A 24,193-nucleotide genomic window follows, 5' to 3' on the forward strand; every position below is an offset into this window, starting at 1 on the left:
ATATAATGTCAATCAAGTTTATCAAATTAATTGACAATTTATCATTCTATATTTCAATCCACATTCATTTACATCATTTCCATTATTAATTCATACGCATTTTCATCACTTCCCTTTTATTCGATTATATATTTTTTTTGTTTGCTACTTGCACCCTTGAGGTCACTTTCCTTAAATAATAAATGGAATTTTGTGTCGTGGTGAAAATGATGAAACATGGCTCTGTTTTCCTCATATCACGACTGTTTTAGTCAAATTGGCTTTAAATTAATCAAATCACTTATAATAATTCGTCACTTCATTTTTTAATTCACGCGCATTTTCATCATCTCCATTTTTATCAATTCATTTTTGGTACGTCCAACCCTCACAGTTCAAAAAGAACATTTAGTTAAATAAACTTTTTTTTAAAAGAGTTGCAATTAAAATTCAATTGATGGGAAATTAAAAAAAACACCATATAGGTATGAACAAAACCAAGTGACATAACTGGATAACATTAGAAGCTATTAAAACACACACGACTTTGATTAAAAAGAAAAAGAAATCAACCTGCGGAGTTTAGTCCAAATACAGAACACATGGGCGGTACATACGCCATTATCTTCATTCTACTCGGAGCAGAACTAAATCCAAGAGGTTGAAGCAAAATGTTTTGCTAATGCAAGAAAACATCTCTTGCTCCCGTTCCGTAGCTACAAACAAAGTCATGTCGAGATGGAAATGATGTGCCGGATCGGATCTGCTAATCTGGATTTGCATATCGGTGACAGAGATTCTGTGTCTCACATGTATCTGTTCTTGACGTACTCCCTGTACATCAACATGTCGTCCCTGCACAGCGGCCTCACCTGGCCCTGACCCGTCATCACATGGCTCTCAAACTCGTCGCGGCTGTCTCTGTCGACCTGCGGCGGGGAAACGCCGTAGATGCTGTCCTCCGGGAAGCAGGACACCGGCTCTCTGAGAAAGAGAGGGACGAAGAAGAGGAGGAGGAGGAGGGAAAAAGACAGGGGGCAGAGGCATGTTCAAATAATGTCAATAGATGAGTCTAGAAAAATGTTTAAATCCAACCACCAACAACAACAACATGGGAAAACCTGCCGGAGAGAGAGCGTCATTAAGAGGACTGTTAATGGAAACAACATGAGGATTGTAGAGATGGACGCTTTTCCAGCAGAATTACTCATATTTTCGCAGAAACTAGGCTCTAAAGCATGTCTCGTCATCTTCAGGGTGGATTATCAACTGCGTGCTCGTCAGGTTATCCACTCAGTCAGCCGGTTCAACAGCAGCTGAGGCCCCAGGCCCCGTGGCTGCATTACAAATGCACCTCCTTGATTACTGGCTGTATCAAAGGCACAACAGAGGACTCTGGTAGATCGAGGAAGCCTTGAGATAAATTATGAACTCAGTGAGTGTCATCGTGGAGTCCTCAACTGAGGGTTTAATGCGAGGGGTCAGCAACCTTTTTTGAGACTGAAAGCTACCTGAAGGCTAGAAAGTAACATGGAGGGCTTCTTGTTTAATATGATTTTGCCAAATAATATACATTTGCTTGGTTTGAATAATGAATATTCTGCATTTAAAGCTGCAGAAGGTAGTTTCGGACTGAAACAGACTTGATTTGTGTTCTTTCTGTTGACTTGTGGTGACTCTTCACACACAGCTGACATCTCAGCAGCTCCTACAGGCGATCATTACAGCCTGTCGACATGTCAAGTGTTGTGAAATGGCGAGTAAACCTGGGGGGGGGGGGAATCCCCCAGCTACAAAGATGTTTTCTTCCTACAGTGTCACGCTCGTAGAAACAGATGTGAAAGGACGATGAGACGGGTTAATAGTGTGTCAAATACTAAATTACAGATGTTCATGTTTTGATAAAATCATATGAGGTAACGTAAATCTCCAAATTATTCAATATGCCAACTAAGAAGGTGTAAAGGTGATCATAATTACAATGCATCTTATAAAAACGTTTGATAACACCTTTATCACATCATCTAAAGAAAGTATCTGTTTTTTTTTTAGTCAGTCTGCTTTTATCTCCATCGATTGAGTCAGCTCTGCCTGTGCCTGATGGATCGATAGAGGAACTACACAGAGGGAAGCTTAAGACTCAAGGGCTCCTAACGGTGGAGACACGTTTGGGGGGCTGTAACAGCGTCTTAGAAAAGCACTGTTGCACAACAACAGACACACCTACCTTGTGGACCTTGTGGACCAGACACAAGGACGACAGAAATGGGAGCGTGGACTAACAAGTGGTCAGAGTGATGAAAGGTGAAGCTATAGCCAGAACGAGGAGAGAAGCAAACTGAACGAGGATGAAAAGATCCCTGCTGACCGAGGCTGCCCTTGCACACAAAAGCCAATATCTGTATGTCTGCCACCTTTGTGTGATAACTAATAACGTTCACCCGTGCTGAATTATAAATGACATTTCCTTTGAGAAAATATGTATGTACGAAAAAGAGAGTCACATGTCCAACACGTGTTCGCTCTAAATACGGTTCTAGACAGCACTCTAAAGATCAACATCCTCTCCTTCGACCTTCTCTCAAGTCACCAATTTCCATCTGATCATCATCACGAGAAGACATCCAGCGAGCGATCAATGTACCTGTCGGACATGAGCTGCATCGTTGTCTTTACTACGACAAGACAGCAGCACAGGTCCTGAGAGTCCTCACAGGCCGTGACAAACCTTACTCCAAACTCGTGGTCCTCTTACAAAGCTGTCACGTGCTTTCACGCAGCAAAGTGCAGCACGAGATGAAGAAAAACATTTCCCGCGTGGACATATTTTTGTCCTCTCTTTTACCATTTTTCTGTTCTGTACAGGCATCATTTCTGTTTATGTTCCATTCAGCTATGATGCATACATATAAAAGCCCATCTGACACCCTGGATGTATTTTAAGAACAAAAACAATGAAACAACCCCTTCTGGTTCCTCTCCAGCCTCTGCTGCCTCTTGGCTCTTTCTCCTTCAAAAGCCTCACTCATCTTGAGTTAAGAGTGGGTTACATTTCTGAAACCACTGAGTGACTATTCTTGTGCAGAGCGGCGCTCCATAAAAATATCAATACTTTACAAATACTTTACTTCCTTCTTTTTATTTTTGGACTCGGGACTAAGAACTTCTTGTCTGTTATGAAAATGCTTTTATCCTGATAGAACCCAGCAGTTCTTAGCATAAAGACTGGAAACAGGGGTAAACAGCTGGCCTGGCTCTGTCCAAAGGCAACAAAATGCACCTACCAGAACCTCTAAAGCTCACTAATTAACAAGCTATCTTGTTTGATTAACACCTACGAAAACTAAAGTGTGAAAACAGAACAAAAAATTGCAGTTTGTTGTTTGTATTATAACGCTGCTGGAGCGTTATATTATCTAGCGTACAGACATCAGAGTGGTTTATTGATCTTTTCATTTAACGCTCAGCAGGAAAATGTCTGATATTCGATTTGAAAAATCTCTTTTACTTTGATGCCATAACTCTGTAAAAAAGTGTGCCTGTTTTATGTACTGTATGTGCATATAGTTTATAAGCATAAGCAGCCTGGAGCCCTGGTGGTGTTGCAACATTCACAAAGCAGACATGTACAGTTGGTGTGAGAGGGAGCGTGAAAAAAGGAGAAAGAGCAAGAGCGTAAATATTAAGAGGTAACCCTGATGAGGCATTTTGCCATCGAGATGCTGTTTGCGAATGTGTGAGTGAGAGCTGGAGCCGGAAAGAAAGAGAGCAAGACAAAGAGGGAAATTGCTAATGCGTCTGTACGGCTGCACATTGCCATGCCACGTGTGGGTGAATTTTCAGTCTGGCTGAGGGAGAAAAAAAAAAAAAACACCCGCTGGGTGACGGCCGCAGCGAGCAGGAAGGCGAAGGGGTGGACTGACGGGGAAATACCAGGGAGGACAAGAAGCAAATCAAGAGTGTTTGATTATAAGAGGTTCTCTCCGTTTCACTCTCCTATCTGTGTGAATGATGTGCTTCAGTGTGTGTTTGTGTAGCCCGTCCTCTTTCCAGGTTACACGGTGGAGAGGAGGTTGTGTGACGTCTGGAAGCAGCTTGACATCCTCCTGTATATGTTCACATTCTATGTATCATTTTGTCACATGGATTGCATGTATTGTAATCTTATTATGTTGGTCTATTCTGTACACACGATATCTATTGCATGAGGGATCCTTCCTCAGTTGCTCCGAGGATTTTTTTTTTCCACGTTAAAAAGGGGTTGACGTCAGATAAGGGGTTTTTCCTTATCTGAAGCAAGGATCAAAAAGGACAGAGGGTGTCATATTCCAGGCCTTGCGTGTGTTTTCCAGTGTTGCTGCTTCCTGGCTGGTTGTAGCTGGAGGTCCTTGAGGAACTGGAGGCAGCTGGCAACTGTCTCATGGTTGCTTATGCCAGACACACACTACACACGAATCACGCCGATTTTGGGCGCCTCTCCCGACAACGGTCAGCAAAGTCCCGGATTTTTGTTGATGATTCTGAAGATTATCTGGCCACAGATACAGTGTGATGTTCTTGTGGTGTGACCTATGTTAAGAATGTTTTTTAACAACCCGATCTGCCTCGGAAGTCCATCCTGGCCACACCGATTTCAAATCGCAAATATTAAACATGTTCAATAGTCACGATCGTGTGTGTGGGGAACCCCAATGACAGCCTATGATGCAGTCACGTGGGAAAGAACAATAGCCAACTGGGAACCAAGCTGACTGAAGAATAAAGAGCAACCACTGCAGTCATGGCAGCCGTGACTAATGCAACCGCGACGCATAAAGTAGTAGTAAGACGGACCTCAGAAATGGAGCACCAACTTGTTGATTTGTGGCAGCAACACAAGTGTTTATTTAACATGTCTCCATGACTTCATCAATACTATTTTCTTTGTGAATTTTCAGTACCAAGTAGATCAAAAACTAACATCGCTAATTGTTGTTCATGAACGGAATCTGCTGGTGTGTGTTGTGCTGTTTTGGCCAAATGCTCTCCACACACTATAGGCACAAAACTGTTAAATCTATCATAACACGTCGTTATGTGTGGCGTAACCAACATTTTCAACAACTGTTAAGATTTGCAAAAATCTTTTAGTGGTGGCCAGCCTAGTGAATCCCTCATGTGTGCTTCCCTTATTTGCTGTGGTCTTTGAGCCGGACTATAACAAGCCCCCTGAGGCAAATTTGTGACCTATATAAATAAAATTGACTTAACTACGGGGAAACGCTTGTATAACGGTCGGATTATAACAACAAACCCATTTTTGCCAAACGTAATGCTTCGCATCACACGTGCGTGGGGATTATTGAGTTTGGGTACATACTGTGTTTTTGTCTGTGTGTGTGTGTGTTTGGGTTAATTTGTCACATGTTTTACTCACAAGCAGTTGATGTTTGCCAGGTTTATGTGTTCAGTTCTTTCCACCCTGTGCTGGCTCTCGCCCAGATGTGCAAACCTGCAGAAAAGAAAGAAAATGCAAAAATGATAAAGACACATATTCCTGCAAAATACACCAAAAGACTACAGTATATGCACATACTGAACATATGTTTGTCTCTGCATGATGCTCCTTCCATCTTCATGGTGTGAAGAGGAGAGCCATTAAAAAAAAGCAGAGTGGTTACAGCGCACGCTATACTGTATATATCCGTACTATATATCCGTAACGTCTTAAGTTTGATTCCAACCTTGGGACATTTGTTGCATATAACACCCCTCTCTATCTCTCCTCCCCATTTCTACACCATCATCTGTCAAAAAAAAAGGTGAAAGTGCCCCAAAAAATCTTATAATAATAGTCTATTTTTCAATACAAATACTCAGAGATGAGCTTAATATGTCTGTTGAGATCTCAGATGTCATCAAATCTCAATTTTTCCCTTCAGATATTTCTCTCTCTCGCAAAGACACAATAATAAGCAACAGTTGAGAGTCCCCTCTGGCTCTTGCTTATGATTATTTAATATTAATGCGCTGATTAGCAGAGCTTTGGCTGCAGCTAACATCTTTGGAGCCAATCCAACTCCCACCCTCAATAATGAATGCAGTTTCATTCTCATTATGTGCCACTACAGGAGGAGGATATGAACAACATTTTTCACCACAATTTGGATTTTTTTTTTAAGAAGTTAATTCCCCCGCTTCCATCATTTGGTTCTTGAAGTGCAATTTCAAATTAATGGTCCAGACAGAATGATGTTTTTGTGATATGAAATGCTTTATGGAACTTATGATTGTATATGTACAATGTATATTGCTTCAAAGACAAGACCATACACTGACTACTGATATAACACACTGGGCCTGTCATCCTCATTGGTTTGATAGAGCGAGAAAAAAAAAGAGCTATTAAAGCTCCATCAAATGCATCACACTGTATCAAACGTGCAGTTCGCATCCAAAGAACAGACAGTTGTGTTCATTTTCAGAAGCCTGACGACGGCTATTCACCGTAGCTCATCAACACGGTCGGGAGCAAACGGGGAGAAAGGACAAAAATGAAATAGAAGGGACAGACAGAAAATGAAATTTTGGGGGTGAAGGAAGGGAGAGGTGGGCAAAAAGCAGAGAGGTCAGAAGTGTGATGCACACAAGCAGGGCAGAGTTGACGATATCACCCCGAGGGGGCCGCTGACACTGACTGCTTGCTCTTCTCCTCTCTGTCTTGGTAACTGGATGTTGTCCATACCAATAAAAAGAAAGCATTTTCTTCAGGACCAGTTAAATGGACAGAGGCAGTCTGAAAACAAGGCTGCCGTTTGCTTCCACGTGGCACCAAAAAAACATGCTGGACACACAATGTACTGAGAGCTCAAGGCCAAACAAACTAACAAACAGAAGCCAGCTTAAGTTTGAAAGTATGAGACACGCGACTTTCTTGGGCTTTCAGCAACCGATCAGCAAAACATTAGAAACATCTCTCTATAGAATGCAGTCCAGTTCAACACCACTGTAAACTACAACCTCAATAATCAACATACGGTTGAATTTATACCTCTCTGACGGTGTCAATCAAAACTGAACATTATTATCTTTGTAAGGGTAGAATTCATGGCTGAGCTGTTGCATTAGATTTTACAAGTTTCCCTAATTAAGAGGCCACGGAGTGTATGACTTTCTCATCCCTTAGAACGGAGTTCTGTAGTAACTCAATTACTACTACATTATTTATAATAGTAAGTTAAACGTAACTTTACTTTAGCTTCCAGAGGTGGCAAGTTGCCATTCGCAATGCTTTCTGGGATTGTTGTTGTTCTTTCTCTCTTAATAATTATGCACACAGTCTTGTACCTTTGCCTTTTTGCCAATGTTTTATTTGCTTCAAATCAAATGTTTTACAGTTATGATTCATCTCGTAGCTGGTTGGCTTGGTTCCAGGCTTAAAACTCTTTACATAAGGACTTTCTGAAACGTCTAGTGGAGTAAATGAATAGGAAATGAATTTCCGGAGCCGTCCAAAAAAGTGGGCGATCACGGTTGAGCTCAACCACTTTAAAATGTTTGCAATATTTATAATATCAAACAGTGCATGTATGCATGTGTGTGCCATCTTTGTGTCCATTACCTTTCATATATGAGCAGGTCTTTCCCAGCAGGAAACTCAGCCAGGTTGAGTCCGTAGGGCTCCTTAATCGACTGCTGCTGGATCTCCTGAAGAGGTGAGAGGGGAAAGGTGAGAAGATGCAGTATATACATACATGTGCACGTGACAGACAGAAAACACAAAATGTTTTTAAGGGGAGACACCCTAGCAAAAACATTGTTATTCATGCACTAATCAATTTTGAGTCTTCTTTCAGACTAGTGGAAAGAAAACATCCAAAATACACATTTAGGTGTTTATTTTACTACTTTGTCTATTTGCAAATGTCTTGCAAATTGTATGGAACTTGACAATACATATCTTTAAAGGCTGTTTTCTCAAAGCGAGCCATTTCTCATCCTCTGAATCTCCACTTCGGTATCACTTACAAACATCAAACTTCCAAGTTTCATTCCTATATATATTCTAAGGTTTTTACATAGGGGTTTGTTCATATATCATTAATAGCCTGATTTATATCATTTATTCACAAAAACATGGCCTGTGACAGTATTTTCTGATTTATGGAGTGATAAAAAGAGATATCCAAAATCCCCTCAATAAAAACCTTTGACGAATATGTCAACAAAATGAAACAAGAATTTTGAACCCGTCTTTATCCAATGTTCAGATTTCTGTTCTGGAAATGTATGCACATTAGTACATATCTGACTAGATAACGCCTCATTAGCATATTTAAACGTGAACTTGTAATACAAAAAATAATTGTCTTAATGTATGTAATCAACTGTGGAAGATTCATGGTGATATCTATTAGTTAACATTTTTACCCAATTCACCTGTAGTGTCCCTTTAGCAAAAGTGTTACTGCGACTTTGACAGGATTGTTACTAATAATACAAAGAGATACGTGTCAGCAGGTAAAGCTGCTTGCTAACAGCCTGTTCCTCCAAACAGCAAATCAAAATAAAAAAAATCGCACAGACAAGGTCATCAGGTTCAGCCGCTTCTCTACAACTGATTCACTAGTTAAGATGGCCCAAGGAGTGTAATTTAAGCAACTATGAATGTAATTTGATTGTTGGTGTCTGATGAGGTGGTTTCATGTTCGGGGAAAGTGCCCTCCTGGGGGTCTTGCACACAGTGTCCAAAGTTCGTAGAGACATAATAACCATATTAAACAAGAGATCAGTTTAAAAAGGTCAGACCGGTTCAAGCAGATTCTAAAAGGCTTTATGTATAAAGATTGTGTAATCAGAACTTTTTCCTGTCATTAGAAAAATTAGGTAGTTTGACAATATAATTACAAAAATAAATGGTAGCAAAATCAAGTTGGAAGAACATTAAATCATAACCAAGAGCCATCGATCATGAGGGCATGCTCTGGTAAGAAGCACACTATTAAAAGTCCTTCAATTAAAAAAGGCAATTAACCAATGCGATTAATGTGGCTTAATCACCTAAAACTATGAGAACATTAAATAAAAACTATTGCCAAGGATAATTCATCATTACATAATGTTATGAAAACAGCCTATAGAGAAAGACAATAAATATTCCCCAGGGTATTTCTTCATCATGACATGCTAGGATTTATGTTAAAGGGGACATATCATGAAAAACTCACTTTTTCAGTGCTTGTACACATACATTTGGGTAACTGGAGTGTCTACCAACCCACAAAGTGTGAGATCATAGACTGTATATAAGAAGTGGACGTAGTCACTTGATAATGATATCAAGTACTACTGTGATATATTATGCCATTAAGCACAAGACTGATGATCAAATCACAGCTCAGTTCAACAGTAAGAACAACAGAAAGACTTCTCTGGAAACACAACAACAGCAGAGTGAGGCGGATTACATCCATACAAAGTAAGAACGAGACGATGAGGCTACAGCGGACACGTGCTCTCAAAAACGACGATCGAAGAGGCGAGAAAACGTTGTATGGTCTGATTAATCTCAGTTCCTGTGCTCACATGGTGGCGGTGAGGCGGGAATTTCATGTAAACAGCATGAATCCATCTTGCCTTGTGGCGTGGTGTGAGATTGCGGGGATGGTGTTATATTGTGATTGAGTGTTTTCTTGGCAGACATCGGACCATTTCATAACAACTGAGCATGATATGACTACGGCAGTGTAACCCATTATTACTGCATTATGGTTTATGTAATTTTATATTGTGAAACGTATCTTCTCAATATCTTAAAATTTGTAGAAATTAATTTGATAAGCCTTTTATAGACCCAATACCCATATGGGAATGTCTGTTTTTGGCTAATCCAGTGAATTAACAATTTTCTTAGCAAGGATGATGATGATAATGTGGTTTTCAGTGGGCAACCTCCAGTTCTGAAAAGTGAAGCCAATGCTGAAGTGCCTTAAACTTACATTGTTTCTAACAGCCAGCAGGGGGCGACTCCTCTGGTTGCAAAAAGAAGTCTGATTGTATAGAAGTCTATGAGAAAATGACCCTACTTCTCACTTGATTTATTACCTCAGTAAACATTGTAAACATGAAGTTATGGTCTCAATAGCTAGTTTCAAGTCTTCTTCAATACAGCACGATGTTCATTTAGTAAATTATGGTCCCATTTAGAGTCAAATAGACCATAAAGCAGGGGATGCTTTAGAGCGTGGCTACCTTGTGATTGACAGGTCGCTACCAGGGCGTTGTCCGGGTGAGATCAATAATGATGAGTTTTTGTCTTACAATTTTAATTAATTGTAACATTTTGGTCACCTAAAAATGTCTTATTCAGCGTTCGGTTGTGCTTAGCTTCACCCTCTCGTGTCACTTATGGTTGCGAATAACCAAGATGGTGACGGCCGAAATGCTGAACTCAAGGCTTCGAAGCCGTAGTGTGCAAACACAGTCTGTGGTTGGTTTGTATACTTGGTCACCACTGATGTGGCCAATGGACTGTATGTATATAAGGAAACTGGAAACAGCCTCAGTCAGATACCAAGAGGCTTAGTGAATAAAGCACTGTGTATAGGGGAAGAGTTGTGCAGTGTGTTTTAATTTCAATAAGTGGTTGAAATAAATCCTTGAAAAATCAAGGTACTTATTCACATTGATGCAAAAATGATGTAAATGCAATATATGGAAATATGGACCCGTATTGCAGACTTGTAAGATTTAACAGAGAGAAACGTTTTACTCTGTAGGTTGTTTAAAATGTCCTGAGAATACCCCTCAGAAAAAATACATTGCGATCAAATTATTTTCCATAAGGGCCGAGAGAAGCTTGTTATTTAACAGCATGCGGCGGAGAAGCCGTGAAGCAGTCGGCTATGCCATTGTTCTCTCTGACTGTTTGACTGCAATATGCTCAACATAATGCATTCAATTTTCACTGTATTAGTATTGATCCAGGCTGAGGGGAGAACGAATGAGGGTGTTCCAGGACCATGTCCAAGAAACAGCAGCTGTGAACACACACAGGCGTAAATCAAAAAAACACACAGAGGCTCGCACAAACACACACCGGAACACACACCTACTGCAGCATACACACATTCATATGGTGTGTGTGAGAGCACAGATGAGTGGGTAAACACATACTTGCTTATACATACACACACAACCACACACACATATTGCGCATCTATTCATGTTCATGCATGCACACATACGCCCATATTGAGGGGAATATGAAATGAGCATGTGTAATTGCATGGCAAACGTGGTAATGATCTGATGTTTAAATATTTCAACAGTTTTGTTTTGTGGCTCGGAGGCAGCGACACGAGACGCGTGAGAGCAGGGGAGTGTGTGTGCGCCCAACACGTGAGCCTGCTGTCCACACCGAAATATTCATGAGCAGCTCTCTGCTCAACACCCTGAGAAGGCAGAGCAGAGAAAACCTAAAGACAATATATCGTAAATCAGGAGGGGGGAGAGACGGATGCAGCAGGGGGGAAAAGCCTTTGCCTCAAACTCTGATTATATAAAATAGGTCCGATTGAATTTTCTTTCCTTCAGATTCTCTGTGGACAGTTCCTTTCTTGCATCTTCAAAATCCATTTATGTGGTGAATGGCAGCTGACATAAAGATGGGAATTGAGAAAAAGTTTGCAAAAAATTTACCTGCTGTTCCATATGTAATTTATTTGCGGCACAGATACCTTAACAATACTTTATTGATACATTACTTTGAAAAATAGAAACATCTTTTCTACAAAACGTTTTTTTCTCCATTTAATAGTTTTACATTATTTGCTTTACTGCAAAGAGTTCGATGAGAAAAATCGACACCACTCTCATATCTGTCCGTTAAATATAAAGCTATAAAAGGAGACGAACAGCTTAGCATAAAGACTGGAAGCAGTGACAAACTTCCTGATGTCTTGTCATCACGGTGCACAGACAAGAAATAGTTAAAGCACATAATTCCCCGTAAAACCACAACTTGTTGGTTTTAAATTTCTGTTTGTACTGTTCTATACTGCTTCCTTTATGCTAAACTAATCTCCTCCTGGTTCTATAGCTTCATACTTAATGCACAGATATGAGAGTGGTATCAATTTTCTCAACTAGCATATCCAATAATTAATGAGACATTGCACCCAAAATCACAATTCTCAACCTCATGATGGCACTATATGAAAAGTCAGGGGATCACTTAGTCATTAGAATATATAGTGTAGGAAACATGAATGCTTGAATGAAGTGATTAAGTTGCTAGACTTGCCGCGGCAGTGTTACCGTTGCTACATGGTGTTCAGGCATACACTGATAAGCTTACTTGACCACCGCCGTTTTGCTTTTTTTTCATAGAAATAAAACCAATTTAGTCCATTTTCGCGTATCAGCGCTCATGTTCATCAAAATAAAACAAACTCTAATTTGTAAAATACTAAGCGTGTTATCAATACATAGTCGGATGATGGAAAGTGAAAGCGTCTGCTCCGTACGGAGTCTCAGCACAGAGTAGCAGGAGTCAGATTTCACACACTCGTTAAAGATCAATAAGTGCTCTATATTAAGCGTCATCTTTTCTTGTCTGGTGTAATCGGTAACACAGGTGTTGTCACAAGTTTATTAACCGGATAATTTCCTCACCGTGTTTTCCTTAATGGTGGCACTAGAGGAAATGTCAGGGGATCACCAAAATGATTCATCCTCTGGGCACCATGAACATTTCAGTCCGGCCCAAAATCGCAGAACAACAGATAAACATTGCCATCCATAGAGCCATGCTGCTCGCGTGGCTGACTAGCTGATCCAGAGGTATGACAGTGGAGCAATGTCTGACATCTTTATCACTGCCATCGCTACAGAAGATGAAGTCTCTTCATCTTCTGTAGTGATGGCAAGTGCTGGAGAGGATTGTATTTGAAAGAGCAGGAGCTGCCTTCAAATGACGCTAAGCAGGCACAATCTGATCCACAAAGAATTGGATTACCCACAATCCCCAGGCGTTTGGACATAACATATTTGACAGTGGAAGAAATATATCTCCTTTCACTGGGCTGCTTGGTTGTAGAGTCACCAGCCAACAGAGCATTTGGGACTGTGGCCACAAACACAGTCATTGTTTGTCAAATGCATCACTGGAGGAGATTGAATCAGTCACTATGTATGTAAATTAGAACGGAGGGGAAATGTATGGGGCAGAGTGGGTGACCTCACTCCTGCTAATGTCCGTAATAAATGCCAGTAACCATAGTAGCATTATGGCAAACAACAGTTTTCGCATCATTTGGCGACACTTTATGAGTCATGACATTTCTTATAAACTGAGAATTTCCAAGAGGATGTCATTGTCTCGTGTACTTTATTGATCCTGTTGACACACTGACCTACTACCTGTGCTGATTAATGTGCTCGTTCTCCATGCTGTGGTAAAGAATCTGGGTCAACGGGAGGTGTGAACGTGCGACCAGTCCACCTGAAATAGATACTGATATAATGACGATGACGCATTCTGGGAATTTGTCTATAGCATGTGATGAACTATATTGAGAGGCGCAGTTAAGAAAGCAGCAATACGATCTGACATTTACCTTATCTCCGTACACGATGACGTCCAGAGGAATATAATTAATCTAGAATTATTTTCCTAATTTGTAGGAACAAAATGTAATGTAATTGATAAATGTAATGTAAGTGATAAAATCTGTAAAAAGGATCCTGTGATATTCAACTAGACTGAGGCAGACAACTTTAAAGCTGCATTAATATATATTTTCGTATTAACAATTGCCCAAACAACTATGTGTAATGTGAAAGGTGTCGCTCGTGGTGACGGACATAGAGAATTAATACCAAGCTCTGTAGTTCCCCTCAGCTCTACAGACTGTTTAGCATCTTTTAGCTCATTGTTTTGGTTTTCTGCCTTTCACCTTTATTGTTTTGATTCACTCTCACAGCTCTCATCAACCTTGTTTCTAGCCACAGTAGGAGCTGTCTGCAGCTAGTTGGTGAACGTAGCTGCTAAAGAGACAGATTTTCGCCTCAGGAGGTTGGTGGAGACCAAAACAGAGCTTAAAGGAGAGTGAATATTGGACTTTTATTCATTAGATAGACAGAAACACCTGATGTTGCTCCAAGTCTGGAGACTTTGCTAACATGGCAACTGCTAATAGGTTACTGTTTGCTAACATGTTTATCATTTAAACTTCATAAGGTGATAATACGTTAGATGTTGTGTTATCAGCTTGTTCTGCTGCCTCCAAGAGGCCAAAAGAAAATAAAAATAAATGAATGCAGCTTTAATGTTGGTGGCAACAGCTAGTTGGAGGATCACATATCAAACAAAAATCCATCTTGTCAGACTTCCAGTGATGCGTTTGTGTCTAGCAAGCAACAGCACGGACCAATCAGTGTCCTGTGAGGGGCTACTGGCAGCTATGGGCGTGGTTTAGGTGTGTGTGACGACATGGAGTGGCGTAGCTGCAATAGCATCAGTTATATCAGAACTGGAGAGTATTTCTTCATTGAAAGAAGAGCAAAGAACAACACTGAAGGCTTTTATCGATGGAGAAGATGTTTTCACTCTTCTCCTGACTGCCTTCGGTAAGAGTTTGATTGACAGATGGTTCATCCAATCACCTGCCAAGTATTTTTTGAAAGTGCCTTCCCTTTTCAAAACAGTTTCCAATGACGGCTTCTCAGATGGTTCTGTGTAACAAACCATCTGGCGGGTCAGGTTAGGATAAAAGTAGATGTGGCCACTTTTTATTGTACCAGTTAAAGTCTGTACATTTTTGTCAAAGCTAATGCTTTAGGGTTTGATAAAAGAAAATCTGAATGAATGTAATAGAAAGGAAATAAATCAAAACTGGAACTGAACAAAATCACAGATGACGCCAAGAAAGCAGATCTTCTACAGACTATTAATAAAAGAACATTGTGGCCAGGATGCAATAAGAAAAACAAGACATTTTCTCAACAACTGATCTTTTTTCAGATCCGTCCAGAAATAAGCACGGATATTATCAAAGCAGACTTAGACCTTCACATTAACCTCAGCAAGAGACCCTAAGAGGAGATTAAATGAGGCATCAAAAAATAAAGGCTGGCAAGACACCTGCAGGTGACCAAATATCACCTTGTGTCCTAAAAGCAGACAAAATCCCACGGCACACGTCCTACATATACTTTCTTAATGATACCTGGGCCTTAGAGGAGGAAGCCATAGAAGAACGGACCATTCAGGTCAATGCTACAAACTAATACATGATTCAAACCAAATGATGTATTTATAAAAAAAAAGACTGTAGATTTCAGCTTTCTTATTTTACTTAATAACAAAGAGAGTATATGGTACTATATGTGTAGAGGATTTGGTTCCTTATGTGAAAAGATGGAGAAAAAAAAAGGGAATAATCACATAAATACCACACCTCTCATTTATTCTCCCTAAAATCAACATTAGCACAAGCCCACGCTGTTTAGGACCTGTCGCTGAGGCTGATTAAGCTGATGTCTACTCTTCCGTATGACGCAAACAGAAACACAAAACTAATTTCTTTTGGGGACAGCGGGGGAAGTGAAGAGGAGAAAATAAAATTAGTATGACATACTCGAGTTGGAATGCTTTTGAGACCCAAAATACAGCTGGTGGCATAAACTGCAATGACATTTCCCAGAGGTCCTTAGAGGAGATTTCATATCCTTGAATCATTAGATGATCTCATTTGAATAGCTGCTTAGTTTCCTCCATAATAAACAATTTAGATTGAATTAAGTTTTAGCTTTTCTTTGTTTTCACCTTGAAGTGTTTTAAATCTTACTGTATATCACTGTTATAGTGTGAATGTGCTTCCTTAATGTGAACATGTATCTCCAGAAACTGCTCTTTAGATGCTTCGTTGTTTTCATACCTCCTGCGTGCGAGTGCTCTCGCCAGACTCTGTGAGCAGTTTGATCGGGGTGGAGCGCTGGGACACGGATCCGTCGTCATCGCGGTCGTCCTCGGAGTCGTCCTCTGATGTGCTGCTGATGGCCTCCTCGCTCGGGGGAGGAGGGGCGCTGGCTGCTGTCTTCCTCTGGAGCAAAGTCTCCTCCTTGTTGCTCTTGTTGCTGCAAATATCCACAAAGGACAATGAGTTGGCAATTAGCCGTCATACATAATTTTGAAGAATATTTGTATTATGTTATGGGGCCTTGTCAAGCAGTGGGACCTGAGTGTTTTAAGAGACTAAATTGGCCATCACAGCAGCAATGGCGTTCTGTACTTCCACAGCAAACTGACTAATGGATTCAAGATTCAAGATGTTTATTGTCACTCCAGTTATACAAGTACAATCGTGTGAAATGCTTTAGCTGAGGGGCTCCATAAAAGGAAGAAAATAAATATAAAATATAATACAATAACATACAGTATAATAACAAAAAAAATATAGAGCCCAGACCCATCATCACTCTCCTGAGGATGTCTAAAGTGCCCCCTTTGATTCTACAACTATAATCCTTCTGTGTTTTCCACAAAAGCCCGGGTGAATCACTGAATGTGTTGTCAGTTAATGTGTTTGAGATCTCAGTCCAAGTTCCTCCCTCTGCCACGTGTTTGCTTCTGCGAGTACAGCCAGAATGTGCCTCGTTTTAATGGGCAGTTCTGGACAGTGCCCACTTCAGTGACATGTGAAAACCGGATGTTGTCTCACTTTTCATCTGACGGTGGCTAATATACTGTTTTGGCCAATACAGATTGTTTTTCTTGTTCTACGAAAAGATAGTGTGAGTAATGACGTTGAACTACAGATTCCACTTCCACACTGTAAGTCTATTCTAGTAGACAGTATTTGGACAGAATATGTGAAACTCTAGATATAGTGAGGATACTTTCCATCTTGGTGAACTGAATATTGACTGGTTTTCTAAAAATTGCCCATCATGTAAGAAGTTGATTTCTATGGGGGATGTTTGAATCTTACCCAGCTTGTGACTCAACCTGCAAGAATTTCTACAACCATGCATGGTGTTTTTTCATTCCGTTCTCTGACATCTTACTTAACAAATTATTTTATTAGATATTAATAACTGCTGCTGTTTTTTATGATGTCTATTTAAGATATGTATTAATTGTTAATATTTAGCACTTTCATCCATTTTAAAAAATAATTTACCATATGTTGTTAAAAATGCCAATGTAGTTATTTTTTATATTCTTTTCTATTTTTTTTTTTTTAAAACAATGAGCATCAACATTTTGTATTGCAATGTCATTAATGCATTATAATTACTGTGAAAATGTTTACTTCTCTTCTCATTTCCATCAGTAACCTCCCCCTCTACAAAAATGTTGCTGGCTAGATCTACTAATCTGAACAAAAATGTGCCAATGTAGTTATGTATTCAGGTGACACAACTTTGTTCGGTGCTTCACCAACATTAATTGTATTTTCTTTTTGTTCATTCATTTATTTGTGACAATCTTGTCTTTGTTTTTAAATTGTAAGCTACTATTGTCTATATTTTTGTCTATAGAGTAATTTCAGTTATTTTCTAAACTTTACATTTGGTTTGTTGTTTTGCCTTCTCTTGTTTTAGCGATACTGTGTAATTTTAAATTCTTGCATGTTTTTACTGTTATTGTCTTGGAGTGGACCCCAGGAAGACCTGCTGACGTGGAAGCTAATGGTCCAAATATAGAATAAGCATTAAAGGAAAACACTGAAGCAGTACAGAACATTGGAGTGGTCAGGTGCAGCGCAGTAGTGGTCACGCTGTGCTGCAATAATGACAATTATGAGCCACCAGCACATGACGTTTTTTAATCAAGGAGTAGTATGAGATGTGTGTGCAGGAGTAATTATTTAATAGAATAAAATACAGTTAATAAAATATAGTTCATCACAGGTGAATTCAACACTGTGTGTTCTCAACAAAGACAGGAAAAAGCCTTGCCAGAGCCTTGTTTTTGGTAACCTGAGAACACAGTGTCAAATGAAGCCGTGTGTATGAGGACACAGTGACATGGGTTTTATTACATTAAAAAAACACCAATCAAAACATCACAAATGTGGACATGCACATAACCGGAGATGCACTCACCCCAGCACTGATTTTCCGGTTTCCTCTGGCTTGCGAACTGTGAATGGGCTTGGATCCACTCCTACTGTCTTGGGCATAAATTCCCTTTATGAGGACAAATTAGATGGAAACACATTAGCTGACATCCAGCAACAACATCCCAATAAAAATGTAAATGTAGATTATAACCCAGTACATTTTTCTACTTTATTTCTCAACAACATCTTTGACGGTTTTGTATGTGTGTGTGTATTCACCTTGCAGAGTTGGTCATGGCGATGCAGAATGTGTCATCGAAGGAGGTAAGCTCATAAGGTTTGAAGAATTCTGTGTAGATGTCGATACTCTCCTCAAAGCTGTTCACTCTCCTCACTTTGACCTTCTTCATGGTGTCCTCACAGGCGACTGTATCCACGCAGCAGCGCAAAAAACAACATTTACAAGACATTAACATGTCCCGTGAAAACATCAAAACTAAAAAACTAACAATGTATGTAACCTACTAACAGGCATCGCCTGTGTAGCTACAGTTTGATATAATATAGCTTATTCCTCTGTACCATAGAGCTCCATTGTTGCACAACCTCTATTAAAGAGGACCTATTATGCTCAATTTCAGGTGCATATCTTGTATTTTGGGTTTCTACAAGAAAATGTTTACATGATTTAATGTTCAAAAAAACTCTTATTTTTCTCATACTGGCTGTGCTGCAACACCTCTTTTCACTCTCTGTCTGAAATGCTCTGTTTGAGCTCCTGCCCCCCCAAAAAGCCCAGTCTGCTCTGATTGGTCAGCTGGCCCACTCTGTTGTGACTGGTCAACCAAACCAAACTCTTTGGACTCCACTCCAGCTGCGTTCTAAATAACTTTGTTTGAGGGAGGGTCAAACTAGCCACTAGGCAGGTATTATGCAAACGTGTTACTTGGTGACATCACCACGTTACAGAAGAAAAGGCGGGACAAGTAAGGCGTTTTAGGCAGTTCAGGAGCAGTGTATCTGTGGGGGAGTGTAACTCCCTTTGGTGTGGACTTCAGGCTTTGTAACGTTGCAGACCCTCTACAGTACATGCACAAAAACTGTAACGCACTAAAGAAAAGGGAAAAAGCACAAAAGCATAATAGGTCCCCTTTAAAAACACGCCAATGAGCAACAACATTGCACGGGATGACATGTTTTTTTCATTATGATGATCTCCCATACACTGTTCTTCAACCATAAATACTCCCTAGTACACCAAATCTTCAGATGAAAACAGTCCCCAGCAAATACACTATTTGCTCCCATTTGCAAAGAACTACACTAACCAGCTGTTTTAGGAACATTTCCTTAATGAGAATGAACAATTTTGATATATTCATAAAATGGAAGAAGGTATTAATCTGTTACATATTATGTATATTGCAGATATCATATACTGAAGAGATACCTTCATCGTAGGCCACAGGAAGGTAGGACAAGATTCCTGCTGTCCACCACAGTGTGTAGCTGCAGACAGATACATAAGATACACAAATGTGTTAAAACCTTCCAAAGTGTGTATTGTGTGTACAATGTGTATTCTGCGGTCAGCACCGTCTCTCCTGGGACCTCACATAACCTAGATATGAAAATTGGCTTTTGCTGGACCACCTACTGTACAACTGCTGAATACATCAGCCTTTTCTTCTATATCATCAATTTGAGTGAAAGCACCGATTAGGATTTAGTGTGTGATGTGCTACTTAGGAGCGCAGTGTGTGGCTGCTGAATTGATTTCAGTTCCAGACATGATAATTTCTTGGGATAATGGCTGAGCTAACTTGGCCCATTACGGTTACATCAACTAGCGTGTTGCAGCAGAAAACTGGGTCTAGTTTTATGTAAGCATGAAGACAACGGAGAGCAAACAGTTTGCATAGTAGTACGCTCCTACACACATGCACACAACTGACAAGGACAGGACTACTGTGGGTCGAAACCTATAATGAAATAGACAAAGGCAGTACTGAATCATGAGTAAGGGCACACCAAGTGACAAACCAATGATATACACTTCATAGGGCACAAAAACATCAGCATCATCAGCATAGAAAACGGCTACACAAACAGGGTACAAATGTGTATATATGGTATGACATACATATATTCACCGGCCACTTTATTAGGCACACCTGTTCAATTGCTTGTTAACTCAAATAGCTAATCAGCCAATCACATGGCAGCAACTCAATGCATTTAGGCATCTAGACATGGTGAAGACGACTTGCTGAAGTTCAAACCGAGCATCAGAATGGGGAAGAAAGGGGATTTAAGTGACTTTGAACGTGGCATGGTTGTTGGTGCCAGACGGGCTGGTCTGAGTATTTCAAAAACTGCTGATATACTGGGATTTTCACACACAACCATCTCTAGGGTTTACAGAGAATGGTCCGACAAAGAGAAAATATCCAGTGAGCGGCAGTTGTGTGGACGGAAATGCCTTGTTGTGATGTCAGAGGTCAGAGGAGAATGGGCAGAGTGGTTGGAGATGATAGAAAGGCAACAGTAACTCAAATAAGCACTCGTTACAACCAAGGTATGCAGAATACCATCTCCGAACGCACAACACGTCCAACCTTGAAGCAGATGGGCTACAGCAGCAGAAGAACACCCGGTACTAGCACCGGACACTTTATTAGGTACACCTTGTACCTAATAAAGTGGCCGGTGAGTGTATATGGTGCCATAACTCTATTTGATGCCGTAACTCTTTTGTGGATTTACTGCTGATGAAATTTAACTCTCTAGCTAACTCTGGAACAGTCGATGATTGTCCATTGTCCCTGTTAAATAAACAAATAATAAATAAAATAAATGCATATGACAAAAGAATCATGTACATTAGCATCATACATGAATTCTACTTTTAAATAAGTACGATACATAAATATTTTAGTGAAAAAGAGGAATATTTTTTGGTCAATCCCCTTGTCAGGAACCAGTCAACGTAACAAACCTCCGGAGTGCCACACACATTTACACATGACCTCGAGGCCAAAGCTCTTTGACGCAGATAAAAAAAAAAAAAAGAGGAGGCTTGATAGCAATTGGAATGAACACAAAAGCAATCACATTAAAAACATGCTCATGGTAACAACCTCAACACTCAGGGCAAGACTTTAAAAGGCATTAAAAGAAAAAGGCATTTTCAGAAACAGCAGTGCTAATCTTTTGTGAGTGATTCCCCACTGAGATATTCAATTAACACAACACCCACAGACATTCATAACATTAAAGCTAATACACAAAGGAACAGGAAGGCAATAGAAAGTTGTATTATGTATTATATATTTTGCGGTTATGTCAGATACTAGGTCAGGATCAACAAAGAGAAAGAGAAAAGAATAACCGAAGAACGAAAGAAAGGGACGGTGATGGAGCACGGGTGAAAACGAGTCAACCCTGGTTGGTCATTCAACAGATGCAGGATTTGAAAGGATTCAAAACCGATACCGAATTGGCCCTCTTCCTCCTATATAATTTTATGTAATATGTCCATTTTATTTATGAAATACATTGCGAGACGTGGTTTTACATCAATATATGAAGTTGGTTGCGAAAACAAATCTAGATTACGCTTTGGTTAACGTTAGTTGAATGTAGCTGCATTTGTTGAGCAAAGAAAGCACTGCAGAGCTTTCTGTGATTATGAGCGCGATGACCAACATGCACCAGGCAATCTACAGTAGTTTGCATCTCCATGCATCCTGCAAACAGCTGTGTTAAAAAAATGATATAGAAGTTGTGTCTTATTTTCATTTGCTTCCAAAACAAATGCACACGCTAGCCAGATCAAGATTTAACATGAGGCGGAGGTGCTCATGGGAAATGCAGCCTTCATTCTGGGAAAACACTACCGCTTTTGTCCACAGGGGTCGCCAAAATCAACACAGAATGAAAGTTTGTGCATGTACAGTAAGTAGTTGTGTGTTTGTAAGTGTGTGTGTGTGTGTGTGTGTGTTTACCTGCGTCTGTCTTGGGGGAGGGCCATGGTGTTCTTCTGATGCAGGTAGAAGTCAGTGGGCAGCTCCCACAGGTGAGGCTTGCACTCTGATGGTTGGTAGACTTGGAGAAAGAGGTTGATAGCATCCTGTCTGTCAGCATCTGGAGGAGCAAGATGGACACAATAATAACACGAAAAAAAAACATAAGGCATAATACATACAGTAGTAAACATACAAGAGAGAATGAGATGAGGAAGTTACATATGTTCTCTTGATGTCAAATGTAGTAAGGGTCTGGCTGAGTGATTTTTTTCATACTGAGAGACTGAGTTTGCTCAGTTACCAGGAAGATGACTCAGCTGTATATATCGTACATTACATACGACCACCTGTGATCAGTGACCGAAGTTCCAAATAAGTCTCATGGTGACAACAACCAAGCAAACTCCATCCACTGATGAAGACCCTGAGATGTGTTGGAAAGCTCTGGAAAAGGCTAATAAGCGTAAAGATTATTCTGTTAAACGACTGTTTGCAAGGACGAGATATGATGACAATGTGTCAATGACGTCTTAATGTATAATGTGGAAACCACTTTAATTTATGGTCCTGTGGTATGCTCAAAGACTAAGTATATAAGAAGTGGACGTAGTCATCGTGACGTCACCTAGTGGTTTGTGGACTGCCGTTTTGAAGCCTATGTCGCCGTGTTGTTTTTTTGCAACCAGAAATGACACCGAGGCAAGTACAACTGAACGCTACATAGGGCATTTTCAGGCAACCAAAAAGGTTATAATTAACTTTCATGAACTGAAACACACTGTGAAAGGGTTAAAGTTGGACACCCAGACTGGGACCATAATTTACTAAATGAACATCATGCTGTATTGAAGACGACTTGAAAACTAGCGATTGAGACCATAAACTCACGTTTACAATGTTTACTGAGGTAATAAATCAAGTGAGGAGTAGGGTCATTTTCTCATAGACTTCTATACAATCAGACTTCTTTTTGCAACCAGAGGAGTCGCCCCCTGCTGGCTATTAGAAAGAATGACAGTTTAAGGCATTTCCACATTGGTTTCACTTTTCAGGTTGCCCACTGGGTATGCTACTGTATATTTTATATTCTTAATGTTATACTATATTGTATATTTTAACATTAGATTAAACCACACTTCTTCATAATATGGACTCAAAAGTTCAGTGTCCCTCAAGACATACTTCACCAGCCATTGACGCTGAGAAGAAAAGAGTGGCAATGGATGAAATATAAATGAAGCTGAACTCACTCAAGCATGTATCCTCTTCACATGAACAGGAACCTTACCAGGAAGAAACTCTCTGAACCACCACACTACAACATGTTTGTCTATGGGAGCGTGCTAAAATAATCTGTGCAAGTGTTTGTGTGTTCAGCATGTGTTTTGCATGTTGTCCAGTTTGGTGCCATTTAATCCATCCCCCAACCGTGAATCCCCGAGGATGTGCTCCAACAGTTGCGCTACCTAATTAGACACTAAATTGGCCTTTACTAAAGCCTGATACCAGGACTTTTCACTAGGCAATTTTCAACATGGGATTCATTCAGCGCATCGTGAGATAAGAGTTATGGATGAGCTTTGAACATTATGTACACATGCAACACAAGTAATGGTCAAAAAGCCATGTCTCACGAGATAGATTTTGAGTAAAATAAACACAGTAAAAATCTGTCAGGTCTGTTCAATTTCAGCACAATTTGCTTCGTCAATTTAAGAGGCTGCAAAGCATATGGCAGTGGCAGTATGTCTGCGTGTTCAAAATGTGTTTGTGAGTCAGAGAGAAGCAGATGTCAGAGCACTTGGCAGAGATGTAAAAGCTTATGTCATCCACTGTGAACTGAGGGATGACCGGTGTGTATTTTCTTATAAGTATGAGAAAAATGCATCTCTAAATATCTCCAACATATTTAATCAAGTGTAAAAAAAAAAGGGCTTTGAAACATTTAATGTTAATTTAAATTTGTTTGCTGCCACAACACTGTGAATAAGAAAATAATAGTTACAGGTGGCACTAACCCTAACCACTTTCCCAGCAGACACTAGCTACCTTATCCTACTGGATTAGGATTTTTCACTTTTGTTTGCCGTTACATATTCTACTTTGGTGCTTTACAGGGAGTGCAGAGGCATAACT

At 40.0% G+C, this 24,193-nt stretch overlaps 1 protein-coding gene across 3 annotated transcripts in view; it reads right to left on the reverse strand.

Annotated features, from left to right (window-relative positions):
- Positions 1–329: 329 nt before the first annotated feature.
- The window catches only part of fig4a (FIG4 phosphoinositide 5-phosphatase a), a 53,896-nt gene continuing 30,032 nt past the window's right edge, over positions 330–24,193 (reverse strand). For 2 of the 3 annotated variants that reach the window (XM_037751263.1, XM_037751262.1), the window contains exons 17-24: positions 22,037–22,175; positions 19,480–19,538; positions 18,309–18,456; positions 18,073–18,156; positions 15,900–16,098; positions 7,580–7,665; positions 5,396–5,470; positions 330–963 (exon numbers count right to left, since the gene is read on the reverse strand). In XM_037751263.1, the coding sequence (XP_037607191.1) occupies positions 786–963; positions 5,396–5,470; positions 7,580–7,665; positions 15,900–16,098; positions 18,073–18,156; positions 18,309–18,456; positions 19,480–19,538; positions 22,037–22,175 (968 nt within the window). In that variant the 3' untranslated portion in view covers positions 330–785. Of the gene's footprint in view, positions 964–5,395; positions 5,471–7,579; positions 7,666–15,899; positions 16,099–17,721; positions 17,947–18,072; positions 18,157–18,308; positions 18,457–19,479; positions 19,539–22,036; positions 22,176–24,193 lie in introns of those variants that run through there. The other variant, XM_037751264.1, reaches the window with a different exon arrangement.

The sequence above is a fragment of the Sebastes umbrosus genome, chromosome 18 (assembly GCF_015220745.1).
Source record: "Sebastes umbrosus isolate fSebUmb1 chromosome 18, fSebUmb1.pri, whole genome shotgun sequence".
Classification (NCBI taxonomy): domain Eukaryota; kingdom Metazoa; phylum Chordata; class Actinopteri; order Perciformes; family Sebastidae; genus Sebastes; species Sebastes umbrosus.